Source organism: Carcharodon carcharias, chromosome 3 (genome assembly GCF_017639515.1).
Source record: "Carcharodon carcharias isolate sCarCar2 chromosome 3, sCarCar2.pri, whole genome shotgun sequence".
NCBI lineage: Eukaryota > Metazoa > Chordata > Chondrichthyes > Lamniformes > Lamnidae > Carcharodon > Carcharodon carcharias.
In genome coordinates, this window is record NC_054469.1 from 232,437,947 (window position 1) to 232,454,429 (window position 16,483).

A 16,483-nucleotide genomic window follows, 5' to 3' on the forward strand; every position below is an offset into this window, starting at 1 on the left:
GACTGACCTGACTCTCTAATTTTGAGGTCTTGTCCCAGACTTTCCATCAGTGGCAAATGTTTGTCTTCATTTACCTTTTTCATTTCCTTTCAAAATCCTAAAAATCTCAACCAAATCACAATTTAACCTTATATAGTCCAGGGAATATAAACCTCATTTAAGTAATTTCCTCATAATTTAACCCTTAGACCCCTACTAACATTCTGGTGACCTCACTCCTAAGGTGTGGTTCCTCATAACTGTGTATATGGCACTCCAGATGTGGTCTAACTTGGGCTTTTGTACAAATGTAACAAAGGTTCATTCCCTTTAATCTAATCATCTAGATATAAAGCCTTACATTCCATTAGCCTTTTTGATTTTTTTTTTCCTCCCTTAGTATGGATAGAGAATTGGTTAGCAGACAGGAAGTGGAAAGTAGGGATAAATGGGGTACTTTCAAGTTGGCAAGCTGTGAATAGTGAAGTGCTGCAAGAATTCCTGCTGGGGCCTCAGTTATTTACAATTCATGTTAATAACTTAGACAGAGTATCTAAGTTTGCTGACAATGCAAAGCTGTGAGGAGGACACAAAGAGGCTGCAAAGAGAGCCAGGTTAAGTGAGTGGGCAACAAGGTGGCAGATGGTGTATAATGTGGGGAACTGAAGTTATTCACTTTGCCTGTAAGAATAGAGGAGCAGAATATTTTTCAAAAGGTGTGGAACTTTTAAATGTTGATGATCAGAGAGACTTGGGTGTATTCATACAAAGAGCACAAAATGTTAGTATACAGGTACAGCAAGCAATTAGGAAAGCAAATGGTATGTTGGCCTTTATTGCAAGTGTTATGACCCAGCGGTTGGTAAGGACTGAGTTATTTAAAATCCCAGAGGGAAACTTTTAACAACTGTCATAACCTATATTTTCAATTGGTGTGTTTTGAGATGCAGCACTGAATTCAGGAATGAAACCACCAAGCCTCCAGAGGTTTTTATATAAATTAAATTAATCATTTATTAATTTAAAAAGGAATTAAATGCATACTTGTGTCTACAAATTGCTATAATAACTTTTAAACAAATCCCCAAATTAATCACTCCTAGGTAAATCCTCACCAAGGCAACGTTAACCCATAGACTTAAACAGACACCAGGTAAAGCGCATTTTATCTTACAAATTCAAAATGAGGTTGCTATCAATTTGGTTCCTTCACACAGTTGTAGGCTTACAGGCTGCATGCCTCTGATCTACACACACAAAACTCTTTTCTGTACATACCTAGCCTTCCCTTTGAATGCAAATTCTCATTGTATCACCAGGCCCTTTGAACTCCACCTCTTCTAACAATAATACACTTTTCATAGTACCAGTTTTATTAGTAACATAAACCTATGGCTTCATGTCTCCTAGCTAGGTGCAAGATTCACCCCCAGCCTTTGAATGGTTTATTCAACAAAATGCAAATGTACCCTTTACCTTACTGTTTAACATCCTGAAACCACTAAACACCAAAGCACCCAGACTAGCTGGCTTTAATCCAATTAAGAAATACACACTCACACCCACAGACACAGACCCTACTACAAGTCCAATTTAAAATAATTTCCAGTAATATCTTCATGACAGGGGATTGGAGTACAAGAATGCAGGTCTTGCTACAACTGCACAGGGCTTTGTTGAAACCACACCTGGAATACTATGTGGGATTTTGGTCTCCCTATTTAAGGAAGGATATACTTGAATTGGAAGCAGTACAGTGAAGGTCCCTGGGTTGAGGGGGTTGTATAATGATGAGAAGCTGACTAAATTGGGTCTGTATTCTCTAGAAGAGTAAGAGATGACCTTATCGAAACGTTCCAGATTATGAAGGAGTTTGACAGGGTGGATAGTGAGATGTTGTTTCCCTGGCTGGGAAATCTAGAATACGAGATGGGGTATCAGAATGAGGGTCCGATCAGTTAGAACTGAAATGAGGGGAAATTTCTTCACTCAGAGGGTTTTGAATCTTAGGAATGCTGTACCCCAGAGGGTTGTGGGTGCTTCACCATTGAATATATTTAATGCTGAGAGAGAGTATTTTTAGTGTCTCAAGGGATGAAGAGATACGGAGGTGCAGTTGGGAAAGTGAATCACAAGATCAGCCATGATATTGAATGGCAGAGCAGGCTCAATGGTCTGTATGGCCTTCTCCTGCCCTATTTCTTATGTTCTTAAGAAACTCTATATCCTTCTATTGTGTGGAGACTTGTAAACAAACCTTTCATAATGCAAACCTATCTACCTGCTCACTGTTTCTCCAGTCTTTTCTGCCCCTGCAAACTCCTAATTGCCTTTGAACTTATTCTGTTCACTTGAATTATTTTTCTGTAACTTATTCCACAAGTCTTTCTAATGGTCTGCCTCTCCTCCCTAACTTCCTAGTTTCATGTTCCATGATATTTGAATCCTTCATAAGTGACAATTTCTATTCATTCTATTGGACACTTAAAAATATCTCTCAAGAAAATAAATTCATCCTCTCTACCTTTCCTGTTACCTTAAATTTCTGGAATCATTTGCTCACAAGGCAATGGTATTCTTTCTGTGACTAATTGCTGAACACCGTATTGCAGATTGAAACTGCCCAACATCTTACACAACAATGCAGCCACTTCAGGTTTGCACTCTTCCTTTATAAGTACAATGTATTATTTTATTTTCCATTTTCTTTCTTACTATGGCCCACTGTTGTGCCGATGGCTTTATAAATGTACCATAACTTCTAAACATCTCTTGATCATATTGCACAACTATTCCAATTTGTGATAACTCTGTAGAGCAGGCTTCAAGAAGGACACTAAAGTTGTATTTGTTGGCAAGAAATTGCACCTGATGCATGTTGACCTAGTTTAATCACAGTTTGGTTGCATTTCTAATCATTTGCCCTGCCTCTACATTTGTGTAATCTACAAGTTTTGCAATTTTGCTTAAAATGCTGTCACCCAACTCACAGTTGAAAATGCAAGAGTCCAAATGTCAACCTTATATGCAGAAAACTATTTAATCCGGAGCCTCTAGACTTCCAAAAGACTTCATAAATGATCACGAGACACTTGTAAAAACTAAGATCAGTGTACATTCAGGGTAAGACTGCCAATAGATAAGCTAGGGCTATCTGTACCTCGCTCGTCCTGCTTTCTACCCTTAATGTCACCTATTAGCACATTCCTTAGATAATACCACCACCATCAACACCTCTTTGTCCTTTTGCCTGGGACATCTTTTGGCCATCTCTACCTATCACTGGCCCTCTATCCAGCTCTACTGGTCCCACCCCCCCCCTTAAACCAGCTTATATTTCACCTCTTTTCTATTTTTCCTTAGTTCTGTTGAAGAGTCATACAGACTCGAAACATTAACTGTGTTCCTCTCCGTAGTTGCTGTCAGACCTGCTGAGTTTTTCCAGCTATTTTTATTTTTGTTTTGGATTTCCAGCATCTGCAGTTTTTTGCTTTTATCCAGTGCAAGGAAAGCCTGACTCATTCCTCAGGACAAAGCCTTGACCAATCAGGGTCAAGCTGCTTGGCTTAAATTTCAATTTAAAGCTTCCTGTTGTTTTCAGGTTCCTCTGCTGCTGAGGAACCATTTCCCAAAGTTTGCTGCATATTTCTGCCTTGTCAATATCTCATATTTTGCAACACCATCAGAGCAATATTTCTGAAGCCTTGAGTGCCTTTGGTTGAACAGGGTCTGCTTACAAGCAGCAGAGCAGCAAGGAATGATCGGCAACTAGTCACTAAATCTTTCCTAGCTGTTTTCACTTGGACAAACAAGCAAAGCTTCAGCACTTGGTTGTGGCATCTAGTTATCGGTGACGGCCTTTCCAAAATCCTTTACCATTCTCAGTTTCTATTCTGAGCTAAGGTGCCTCCTCCTGAATAGTGCCACTCTTAATTGGCTAAAACCTGGGCGCTGACAGTATTCATTTTGCAGGGCAGATACATTTTATAAACGTCCGAAATAGCAGAGGTAGGCTCTGCTATTGAATAAGATCATGGTTGATCTGTTTCAGTTTTGATTTCTGCATTTCTATGCACCCCTTAGATTCTTGTTTGGCAAGGGAATCAATCAACCTGCACCTTAAAAATATTCAATGACCCCGCTTCCAATGCCTTCTGAGGCAGTGTTCCAAAGTCGCAGAACCCACAGAAAAAATTTCTCCTCATCTCTCTCCTAAAAAGTCGACCCCTAAGTTTAAAGCTCTGCCCTCTAGTTCTGGACTCACACAAAAGGAAACATAGTTTCCACGTCCACCTTGTCAATACCATTCAGAATATTATATTTCAACCAAGTCACCCCTCATTCTTCTAAACTCCAGTGGAAACAAGTCCAGTCTGTCTAACCTTTCTGCATAAGACAACCCACTTATTTCGGGTATCAATCTAGTCAACTTCTTCTGAACTGCCTCCAATGCATTTATACCCTCTAAATAAGGAGACCAAACTGCACACACTATTCTAGATGTGGTCCCACCAATGCCCTGCACAACTAAAGCATAACATTCTTATTTTTATGTTCAATTCCTTTTGTAATAAAGGATGGCATTCCATTAGCTGCCTTAATTATTTGCTGTACCTGCATATTAACTTTTTGTGACTCATGCACTAAGACACCTAGATCCCTCTGCATCACAGAATTCTGCAGCTGTTCTCCATTTAAGTAATACTCACAGATGGAGTATATAGAAAAATGTCAGATTTTTGCCCACTCACTCAATCTATCTATATCTGTTTGCAATCTCCTTATGTCCTCTTCACAACATACTTTCCTACCTATCTTCGTGTCATCTGCAAAATTAGCTACCATGCCTTCACTCCCCTCAATTAAGTCATTGATATAAGTTGTAAGAAGTTGAGGTCCCAGCACACAGCCCGGCACACTCCACACATCATATCCTCCCGAACAGGGAAAAAAAAACATTTATGCATGCACTGTTTTCTACCAGCCAGTCTTCTATCCATGCTAATATGTTACCCCCTACACCATGAGCTTTTATTTTCTACAATAACCTTTGATGTGGCACCTTATCAAATGCCTTTTGGAAATCCAAGTACAGCATGTCTACAGGCTCCCCTTTATCCATAGCACATGTTACTTCAAAAGAACCCCAATAAATTGGTTAAACAAGATTTCCCTTTTCACAAAACCATGCTGACTCTTCCCGATTACCTTGAATTTTTCTAGGTGCCCAGCTATAACCTCCTAAAAGATCGATTCTAATACTTTCCCCACAACAGGTGTCAAGCTAACTGACCGATAGTTTCCTGTTTTCTGCCCCCCTCCCTTCTTGAATATAGGGGTTATATTTGCTACTTTCCAGGCTGATGGAACCTTTCCAGAATTTTGGAAAATTAACACCAACACATCTACTACCTCATTAGCTACCTCTTTTAAGACCCTATGGTGAAGTCCATTGGGACCTGGAGATTTGTCAGCCGACACTCCATCAGTTTGCTCGGTACCAATTCCCTAGTGATTGTAATTTCACCAAGTTCCCCTCCCTTCCTCCTAATTTACAGCTATTACTGGAATGTTTTTTCTATCCTCTGTACTGAAGACAGAAGCAAAATATTCGTTAATTTCATCCGCCATTCCCTTAATATATATTAACTCCCCATTCTCACTGTCTAGAGGACCAACACTCAATTTACTTACTCGTTTCCTTTTTAAATATCTGTAGAAACTCTTGCTATCTATTTTTATATTTTTAGCTAGCTTCCACTCATACTTTAATTTCTTTCTCCTGATTAACCTTTTCAGCCGTTCTCTGCCGTTCTTTATATTCTGACCCACCACTCATTTTTACGCAGTTATATGCTTTTTACTTAGGTAGTTAAGGAAAGCATCAAACTTAAGTTAACCACGGATGGTGGGTCCTCCCCTTAGAGTAAGTATATTCCTACTATAAAGGAAAATTCTGAGTATTCTGAAATATCCCCTTAAATGTCTGCCACTGCTTCTCTATTGATCTATCCCCTAGCCTAGTATCTGAGTTCACTTCAGCTTGCTCATATTTAATGCCCACAATATTGCCCTTATTTAAGTTTAAAATAGTAGTCTCCCTTTCAAACTGGATGTAAACTTCAATCATTTTATGTTTGCTGCTACCTAGGGCTGCCTTCACTCTGAGATCATTAATCCTATCACATTAAACAATACCAAGTCTAATATCACCTGCTTTCTGGTTGGTTCCAGGGCATGCTGCTCTACGAAACTATCTTGAAAGCATTCTGTGAACTCCTCGTCTAGGCTACTACTGCCAATCTGATCTTCCTAGTTATATGCAGGTTAAAATCACCATTATTATTGCCGCCCCTTTATTACAAGCACCCTGTAGACCACTCCCACAAGTTACTACTTTCCCCTACTATTCCTCATCTGCACCCAAATTGATTCTACATCCTGATCTTCTGAACCAAGGTCTTCTCTAACTATTGCACCAATGCCATCCTTTTGAAAAGCAGTTATCTAACTGATAGCTTAAGGTGGGATAGTTGGGTGTTCCAAGCTGGCTTTGAAACTAGTTTCTAAATTATTTATGCATTAAGATCTAGCTTAATTTGCTTCCACGTATAAAGCTTCCTCCTGCCTACCTTTTGATTTTTTACTCAATTGAAGCAGCTCATTTTTCCCCACCTCAATTAGTGCTGAAGTTGCCTTCAAAGTAGCAGAGGCATTAACAGAGCAAGGTATATATACATTGGAGTGTGAGGGAGGAAACCACATGATGTTGTGGACACAACATCCTGGGATGGTCAATTTTGATAATCCATTTCTTTTATTTGTGGGAATTGATTTACATTTGTACATTGGTGTGAGAAACATTGTGTTAAAAGTAGAAAATTTGACCTGACTTCTTGCTCAAGTGTGGAATGATGTGGAGAGACAGACTTTTATTGCCTTTTCTATGAAGCTACGATATTCAAGACTATATGGAAACTGTTGCGGAGAGCGGTTTTACGAGTTTCTTGGCTGAACTATTTAATAGGGTCTCAAAATAGATGGATTAAATAAAACTTGAGGTAAGCAAGGGCAGTATTTTTTTTTAGATGCATTAAGATCTAGCTTAATTTCAAGATTAAACGTTATCAGTTAGAGTTTAATTTTGTCAGACTGGGTGGTGCAGTGTGTTAGATGTTGATTTTTCGCACAGGGTCTGGGTTCAGTTCCAGGGTACACTCAACAGACTCTCTTCTTCCAACTTACACTAACTTTGCAACCTTCACTCAAGCCACAAAAAAGCTGGCAGGAATGGAAAAATGTCTAATGCAGTACAGTCTTTTTGAAGTGTAGTCCTTATTAAAGGTCAGGCAGGATGCAAGGAACCTTTGCTGTACATCTGAAAAAAAATGGGATTTCTAGGACTATGACTTCAAAATTGTAAACATTCTGTTCCCCAGTGCCACCAATAAATTCCAAAGGTTCACCCATGTAAGATAAGAATGTGGCGCTGCTATATTGAAACTGAGGCTTCTCTGTTAAATTAGATTTGTTCTTTCTTTTAAAGCCACTTCAAGCAACAGCGTGACAATCCAGATGTGAATTGGAAGGTATGCAGAGATTGTATAAATTATATATTTTTAAAAAGGCAGTACATAAATATGCATACTCCTGTAACTTATACCAGAAATCTGTTTACATTTGCACCCTTAGGTTTGTCTGCTCATTCAACTATACCCATTTTTTACCCTATCTATAGTTAACAAACAGATATTTAATGTCTTTCCCTTGAGTTTCACTCTTATGCCTTGTTTTATTATCCAAAATGTGCTATCCGCTGAATCAACTTGGCTTGAATGTATTAAGTGACACACAAATTGAGTCATGCAATTTTAAATTTTAATTTAAACCCTTGCTTTGAACATCAGAAGTTTCAGTCACTGAGAAAACCAAGGGAGCTAGAGGGAAAAAGAACAAAACATTTTGAACAATATTTGAGAACCTAGTTGTCGGATTGTGTAATCAGTGATAAATTCCGTCTCTTGCATTATAAAGTACATAACCTTTAACTTTGAAAGCTTCTTGCACAAAATGCAGATACTTAGGAACATTAGAGATAAATGAAACGCCCACCTCACATACTGAATTTAATATATAATCAACATAGATGTTTGTGAATTTTCTCAGTCCTAATGTTGTAGAGGACTGGTATAGTTTTTGTTTTGCTTGTATTTCCAGCAAAGACTCAGTCTCCATAAATAAGAGCCCCTCATGAGCCAAAACTGCACCATAATATGTACTGAGTGAAATAGCTAGCCATTGGTCTAGCCGGTAACCTTAATTGCAGTAAACAAGCCTAGGATTACACATGTTTTCCACATTATTTCTATCCATTACTATAAAAGGGGACCATAGCACCACTGATATACATTCAGACTAAAATTAATTTATGAAAAAAAAACATAGAAATAGTAAAAACTAAAAAGTTACTTATGGTACATATACTTAAAATAGAGGAAAAAATCAGTTCACAAGGGGCAACAAAAAATCTTCCTTTTAGAATGTTTTTCTTCTACGGTCTAGTTAAGATTTGTGGATGAGATCTTTGTAGATTTTCTAATGTGCTGATTTATGTTAGCCAAGTGATTCCTAGGGTCAATCACTTAGAGTTCAAAACTTTACAAGCTAATTGAAATAATCAGCCATTGTGCTGTATTTATGTTGAAAAATCTTTCAAAGTGTTCCCTTGCATACCCGGTAACAGATTTGTCCACTTGCATGCGTTGAGTCATTGGTTGTCCCTCAGTTCTCATTTCTGCCATGGGGTCTTCCTGTGACTGAACAAGCCGATTCTTGACCCACACATCTTTGGGCACATGGGGCAGGACGTCCCGTGAGGTAGTGGGATCCGAAGCGTAGAATTTGCTTCCTCTTATTTCCTTCTCTGCTGATGCTCTGCCTCATCATTAGGATGTTGTGAGTCAAAGTGTGATGCAGCTTGATGAACAAGTTGTCGCTATTTTGAACAATTGGTAGCAAACTCCTCCCAGTCATTAATGTCAATGCATCCATGCTTTAAGGAGAGCTTCAGAGCGTCTGAAGCATTTTCCTTGTACTCCACTGGCATATTGGCCATTTGAGAGTTGAGAAAATAGGATCTTATGGGGGTGATGCTTTTTGACCATCTGGACATAGTGACCAGCCTACAAAAGTTGATTTTGCAAGAGTTTTGCCTGAATGCTTGTGGAGCAGGCTTCAAGAAGGATGCTAATATTCGTTCGGCAGTCCTCCCATTGAATCCAGAGGAGAGGATACGGCAGAGGCACTGCTGGTGGAGTTTCTCTAGCAATCTTGTGTATTGTTGATACACACTGCAGGCCTCACTGCAGTATAGTAGTGTGGTAACAACTGCTTTGTTCAACGCTCGCTGCTATAGTTTGTCGATGGCTGGCAGAGCCGATCTGGTGTGGGATCCCCTTGTCAATGGTGGCCTTTTGAGTGAGGTGGCTGCCAAGGTATGGGAAGTGTTCCACATACTCCAGAGTGTCTCCTTAAACATATATGGGAGGTGGAATAATTGGCTGATCATAAGTGGGTTGGTATGAGTTTTGTTTTGGCAACATTCAAGAACAGACCAAATATCCTGAATTGCTCCTTCCTGTGGCTAAGGAAGTCCTCCCAGTGGTTTTAGAGCTTCCAGAGAAACCTCTGACATGGTTTTGTTTGCCAGACAAATCCAAGAAAAATGCATTGCATTCATTGACCTGATTAAAGCATTTGACTCAGTAAATTGAGAGGTTCTGTAGATTGTGCTCCAAAGATTTGGATGTCCAAGAAACTTTTTCACAATCCTGCATTTGCTTCATGATGATATGACTGCAAAAGTCTTGAGTGAGAGATATGAAAGAGACACCTTTAAAGTCTGGACCAGGATCATGCAAGGCTGTCTGATAGCCTCCATACTATTTGTCAACTACCTGACATTGGCTGTTCAGCTCATCAAAGATCATCTGCCATCTGGTGTCAATACTAAATGCCTAGATGGAAAGCTCCTTAACCTCCATTGCCCCCATGCCAAAACTAAACTGACCAGCATAGACATAAATGATCTAGGTTTGTGGATGACAGCAATGTTATTGCCCACTCCACCAGATTTGCAAGCCACTCTTGATCTTTCCAATTCTACATACAGAAACTTGGCCTGCCCTTGCCAAAACAAAACTCGTATATCAATCCACACTACTTGCACACAGGGGCACTTCAAAAAGGCTGCTTATTTAACAAGTCAACTTTAACCTAGTTTTAATACCGACAGTGGAACCGACAAAGTCAGCAACTCTCACTGAAAATGGGGATAGATGTTGTCACATTAATGTGTTGGCCACTCCCTGGACATAGACAAGGGAGTTCTCTTTCAGCTACAGCTAGCTAAACTTTTATCTATCCATAGTCATAAAGTGTGGACATTTGTCTTGTGTGCCATAGGAAGAAAGCTTTACTTCTCATGGACCTTGTATTTTATATGGGATTTAATGGGTGGAGGAGGAACACAATTACAGCAGTATATGTGTTAATCCTACTTGACTGTAGATTATCCATATAGACAAGGAAAATCTACCATATTTCAACATTGTTTTTAAACAACAGTTCTTAAAACTGTCCTGAGAAAATAGCGGTATAACACAATTGCCCTGACATTTTAGTCACAACTTTTAGGCCATGAGTTTGCAATCAAGATTACAATGTTGGCAGTGATATCATCAGGGCTAGGTGCAGATGGAGGCTGGATGTTTCCCCACAGAAAAGTAGGGGGAATTGGCCTAGCTGACTGCACATCAAGTACATTATTACAAGTAGGAATAAGTTGTAAAATAAATTTTCTACTCTGCAACATGGACTATGTATAGAGTATAGCTTGTTTGAGTTGGTGGGGGCTGCAAAGGAGAGAAAATGCTTCTGTTAGTGTAAAACTAATGTTCTCCACCTGCTACAGATGCCCGAGGACTTTACAGTTGCCTATAGTGAAGCTGGAGATGAATTGTCAGTAGGAGGAGTCTTCTTGAGGATCTTTATTGCACAACCTGGTTGGGTTCTTCGTAAACCACGGGAATTCCTTGTTGCACTGCTGGAGAAACTCACAGAATTGCTGGAAACAAATAATCCTCATGTAAGTGTAATGGTGAAAACATCATTTAATGTCAGTACTAGTGAATGTGCAGAAAAATTACCTGTTCTGTGTAATTTGAAAGCAACGTTTGAATATTTAGGGATTGTTCACATCTGAAATAATTTAACTACACTATCAAGTACAACATCAAAATTTGTGGGGCATAATTAGTACTGAAAAAGCCTATGCCAAAAAACAAGACATTGGCAAGTTTACAGAATGGGCAGATAAATGGCGAGCAGGGGAGGTGGGAAGAGGAGGCGGTGGTATAGTGATATTGTTATTGGATCGGTATTCAAGAGACCCAGGGTAATGCTCAGACCTATGGCAGATGGTGAAATTTGAATCCAATAAAAAAAATCTGGAATTAAAAGTCTGATGAGCATGAAACCATTGTCTATTGTTGTAAAAACCCATCTGGTGCACTAATGTCCTTTAGGGAAGGAAATCTGCCATCCTTACGTGGTTGACTCTTAACTGCTCCTTGAACAAGGGCAATTAGGGATGGGCAATAAATGTTGGCCTAGCCAGCAATGCCCTCATCCCATGAACAAAAAAAGTGAATTTCAATAGCTAACTGCGAGGTGTTGTATTTTGGTGGGATGAATAAGGAGGTATCACAGTATCTTTTACAATGCAGAAGGAGGCCATCTGTCCCATCAAGTCTGCGCTGGTTCTCTGAAAGAGCATCCTACCTAGCCCCACTCCCCTGCCTTATCCTTGTAACCTTGCACGTTCCCTCCTTTTCAGATAGCAATCCAGTTCCCTTTTGAATACCTCGATCAGTCGTCGTCTCCTTGAAAAATAAAAGCCTAAATTGGGCAAGGATGCAAAGGGATCAGGGGTATAGATTCATAAATCATTTAGTAGCTGCTATGCAGGTAAAACAATCATCACAGAATTACAGAATTGTTATGGTGCAGGAGGCCATTCGGCCCATTGTATCTGCACTGGTCTCCGATTGAGCATTATGATGCAGTGCCATTCTCCTGCCTTTTCCCTGCACTTGCATGTTGTTTCTCTTTAAATAATAATCTAATGCCCTCTTGAATACCTCAACTGAACCTGCCTCCACCACACTGCCAGGCAGTGCATTCCAGATCAGAACCGCTAACTGTGTGAAAAAGTTTTTCTCACATCACATTTACTTTTTAAGTGCAAACAAAGCACTGGGGCTTGTTTCTGTCTAAATTAATTCTCTGCTTTTGAAGTCGAGTTAAACTTCTTTTGAGCCTCAGTTACACCACACTTGGAGTACTGTGCATAGTTCTGGACTCTATATTGCAAAGAGGATGTAGAAGCACAAAGTGCAAAAATGATTTAAGTGGTTGACACGAACTGAGTAGGTGCAACTAACAGGAAAGACTGATCACACATGGAGCTTTTTTGATTTTTTTTAAAAATAAAAGAGAACATTAAGCAGTGACCTTTAATATAACGAAGGAGTTTGATAGAGAGGACACTTCTGGTTGTGTGTGTGTGTGTCGGGGGTGGGGGGGTTGTTTGGTGTCAGGAGCCTAAAACTAAAGGCTACCATGCAAGGTAGTCACTTATGTATCCAATAGGGAACTTGGGATAAACCTCTACTCAGTGGTGAGAATGTGGAACTTGCTGACCTGTGAAGTGATTGGGGCAAATAGCATGGATGTGTTTAAGCTAGATAAGTAAATACAGGAGAAAGGAAGAGAAGGATATATTGATGAGATGGGAGGAGACTCATATAGAAAATAAACATCAGCATAAACCTGTTGGGCCAAATGGCTAATTGCTGTGTGATAGAATTCTATATAATAATAATGCCATAAAATTCTCTCATACACTGTCTGTAGATTCACAGCAGAGCCAAAATGGATTGGCTTTACCAGGCATCTGATATAAATAATTATTTACATTTTCTGCAGGGAGATTACATGGAAGGGGTCAGCCTATTTGGGTTGAGTGGCTTTTTATTAATTTTTGTGTAGATTTTTGTCTCAACAGGTTATATTTCATACACTAGTGAGAATTGAAAGCCTATGCTTTGCACGTGTTAGTAATTGGTCTGTTTTTCTGCACAGGGTGAAACTTTAGAAACGGTTACCACAGCAGCAGTTTGCCTCTTTCATTCCCAGCCTCAGCTAGCAGACCAGGTACCTCCATTAGGCCACCTTCCTAAAGTAATTCAGGCTCTGAACCACAAAAACAATGCCATCCCCAAGTCATCAATCCGGGTCATTCATGCTCTTTCTGACAATGAGGTAAAGATTTATTTTAATTCAGTGCTTAAATATCAATTTTGTTTTTCTTCTATAGCTTTCAATTTTTAATATTGTTAATCACTGGATTCTGAGAAAGAAACCTTCATTGCATATATTAGATTTGTTTCATGCCATTTAAGTTCCATTTCACCCTCACTTGTCTTTTCAGATTTTGTGTTGCCGTTAATACAGCTTATTTGTACTGCAAGATGTCTTCCATCATCAAGCCCATGCTTTCTTTGATCTAAAATATGGGTTTAGTATATGGTATATTGCATGTCAATTTTTAGTATATGGAATAAAGCAAGGCAGATAATCCTCCCACTTCTATAACCTGCTACTGGATGAGTTCCATGACATTTCATATCACTGCAGAAGGTGAATAATTTCTGCCCTGTTAGACAACTTTTTCTAACTGTCGAAACCATCACACGGGTTTATTCATGTAATTATTTACCAAAGTAAGATGTATAGGTGAGGTACTTAACAGTTGAATACAGTGCCCGGAATTTGAGATTGAATATTTCTCAAAGCCTCCATCATATTTCTCTGCAAAAACAGAATACAAATTAGACAGATGTAAGCTTATGGAGCCCAATTTTAAAATGGTGTGCCTCATCAAAACAAACCCAATTGTTTATATGTGAAATAAGCTGACTTTTTATACTCGTGTAATTGTTTTGAGAAGTGGGCATGTTTTGAAGACCAGCCTGTCGAAGGAAATTGCCTAAACAATGCAAATAATGTTTATCCAAAGCCATGAAATGATCCCTGGGGGGTGTTGATGAGTGCATTGATTGGATTTGGACTGTTAGATGCAGTTTGAACTCTTAAGCTTTAGCCATTTTTCATTCAAAGAATCTTTTAAAAATCTATTAAATCAGAAATGAATTGTCTTCCTCCCTCAACTGACCCCAATGGAACACAGGAAGTGTTCATTCAGCACAAAGGCATTAGCTGTTTTGCTTCTGAGAGTCTGTGAAAATTAATCTCCCGTTATAATCAGTGTTTTTACAACAAGTTTCTCTTATCTGAATATTTAGGCATCCTGCTACTTTTATCACAGCTATTCGGTCTGTAGACAGCTCCCTTCAAGCTTGCATCTTTTGGTTGAACTGAGGAATTGATGTAATTCCTACCTTCTGCTCACCCTTGCTGATATCCTCTCTCTCACACTATAATAGTGCATTTTATCAATATTGCTAAATTCCCTTCTAATTTCCCTGTGCTAGATTTCCTTCCAATTTCCCTGTCCTTTCTAAAGATCTTATAACTTGGAATATTTTTCTGCTAGTCACGGCCAGCTAGTAGTCAGGTCTCAATGATAGCCATAATGCCATTCCCTTTAAACTGAAGCTGTGCTTCAAACTTGCTTGTCTTACTCCTTATCCTATCTCCATTTATGTAATAGAAATCTTATTAGGGCATCAACTTACCTTGCCTTCTTCCTTGATGTGGTTTTCTCGCACCTTTTGTCTTAGTACACTTGTTTTTCATCACTTCAGTTACATCTATATCAGTTATTTCCTGTAAATTGTTGTTCTGAACTTGGTATATGTCTTTAACACTTCATAACCTGGATTCTGCTCTTTTTCATCTTTTGGCTAATTTCACTTAATTTTATTTCTACCTGAGCACCCCCATTCCTCCACTCAGCCCCCTGCGCCGGTTTAAAGTCCTGTTTGTCCTTTTCAGCTAGGACCCCTGTTCCAGCCTAGTTTAGATGCACCCAGTCCCAGTGGAGCAGTTCCTCCCTGTTCTTTTACTGGTCCCATGAAATGGAACCTGTCTTTTCCACACAAATCCTTCAACCACCATCGCTTTTTTTTTGATCTGTTTGTCCCTATGCCAGTTAGCTCGTTGCTCAGATAAGTTGATAACCCTCAATATCCTACTTTTTAATTTAGCTCCTAGCTGCTGATATTCCCTTAGCACGACTGTCTCTCTTCTTTTGTATATCGTTGGTCCTGGGCCATAATAACTGGTTCTTCACTTTCCCTTTCCAATTTCCTGCTTTAAGCTATCACTTCCCCCTGCACCAGGTGGGCAACACCCATTTTGAAACTCTTGTTTGAGATTGCAGAAGATGCTGTCTATCTTTCTAATAACTGAATCCCAAATTAGTACGACCATAATATTCTGCTCCTTCCTTCAGTTAACAACTTCCATCGCCCCTGCCCCTAACTTGGGCTGTTACCTGCTCCTTGGTGTCTTGGTTAATGTTGTGACTGCCCTTCCCACAGTTTTTCTCCTTATCACAGGGAACAAGTATATTGTACCTATTGGACAAGATCAGATTCTGCAGTCTGATGGCATCAATTAATGGCAAGAAGAGGGAAAATGGAAAAGTAGGCACTGCCCACATGCAAGTGACTCTTGTCAATTGATTACTGGTGTAGATTGTCAGGCCACCTTCAGCTTGTAAGCATTATTCAGCCAGATTAAAAGGGGATAATATAATTAAAGTTACCTAAAGTATTCCGGTGACACTGATGAACAGTGCCCATTATTCAGTAACAAACTCCCCTGTAACCTTAGTGTTAGTATCCGAGACTTAACGAATTGCTGATTGTTTTGCAAATTCACTAAAAATTGAATTATTTTTCTTCAGCTGTGTGTCCGAGCCATGGCAATGCTAGAAACTATCGGGCCTTTGATGAATGGAATGAAAGTGCGATCAGATATGGTTGGCCTTGCCTCTGAATCTCTGAACCGAATGTTCCAGAAGGAGCAGACTGACTTGGTAGCACAGGTGGGTAACCCTTTATCAGAGAATTTCAATTATCTGAATTGCCATCAATGGATTGGTTATTGTAGATGTGTCCTAGATGTATCACAGTATCTTTACAGTGCAGAAGGAGGCCATTTGGCTCATTGAGTCTGCACTGGCTCTCTGAAAGAGCATTCCACCTAGTCCCACTCCCTCATCCATGTAACCTTGCACATTTTTTCTTTTCAGGTAGCAATCCAATTCCCTTTTGAATACCTCTATCGAACCTCCCTCCACCACCCTTTCAGGAAATTTGTTCTAGACTCCAACCACCCTCTGGGTGAAAAAAAATTTCTTCATCACATTTACTCCTTTTGCCAATTATTTTGAATCTACGAATTCACTTCTTTA

General features: G+C 39.4%; 1 protein-coding gene across 7 annotated transcripts in view; it reads left to right on the forward strand.

Moving 5' to 3' along the window:
• Positions 1 to 16,483, forward strand: part of LOC121276119 (dnaJ homolog subfamily C member 13) — a 142,378-nt gene that overhangs the window by 112,256 nt on the left and 13,639 nt on the right. For 6 of the 7 annotated variants that reach the window (XM_041184108.1, XM_041184107.1, XM_041184112.1 and 3 more), the window contains 4 exons: positions 7,526 to 7,568; positions 10,952 to 11,125; positions 13,183 to 13,362; positions 15,974 to 16,114. In XM_041184108.1, the coding sequence (XP_041040042.1) occupies positions 7,526 to 7,568; positions 10,952 to 11,125; positions 13,183 to 13,362; positions 15,974 to 16,114 (538 nt within the window). Of the gene's footprint in view, positions 1 to 7,525; positions 7,569 to 10,951; positions 11,126 to 13,182; positions 13,363 to 15,973; positions 16,115 to 16,483 lie in introns of those variants that run through there. The other variant, XR_005942609.1, reaches the window with a different exon arrangement.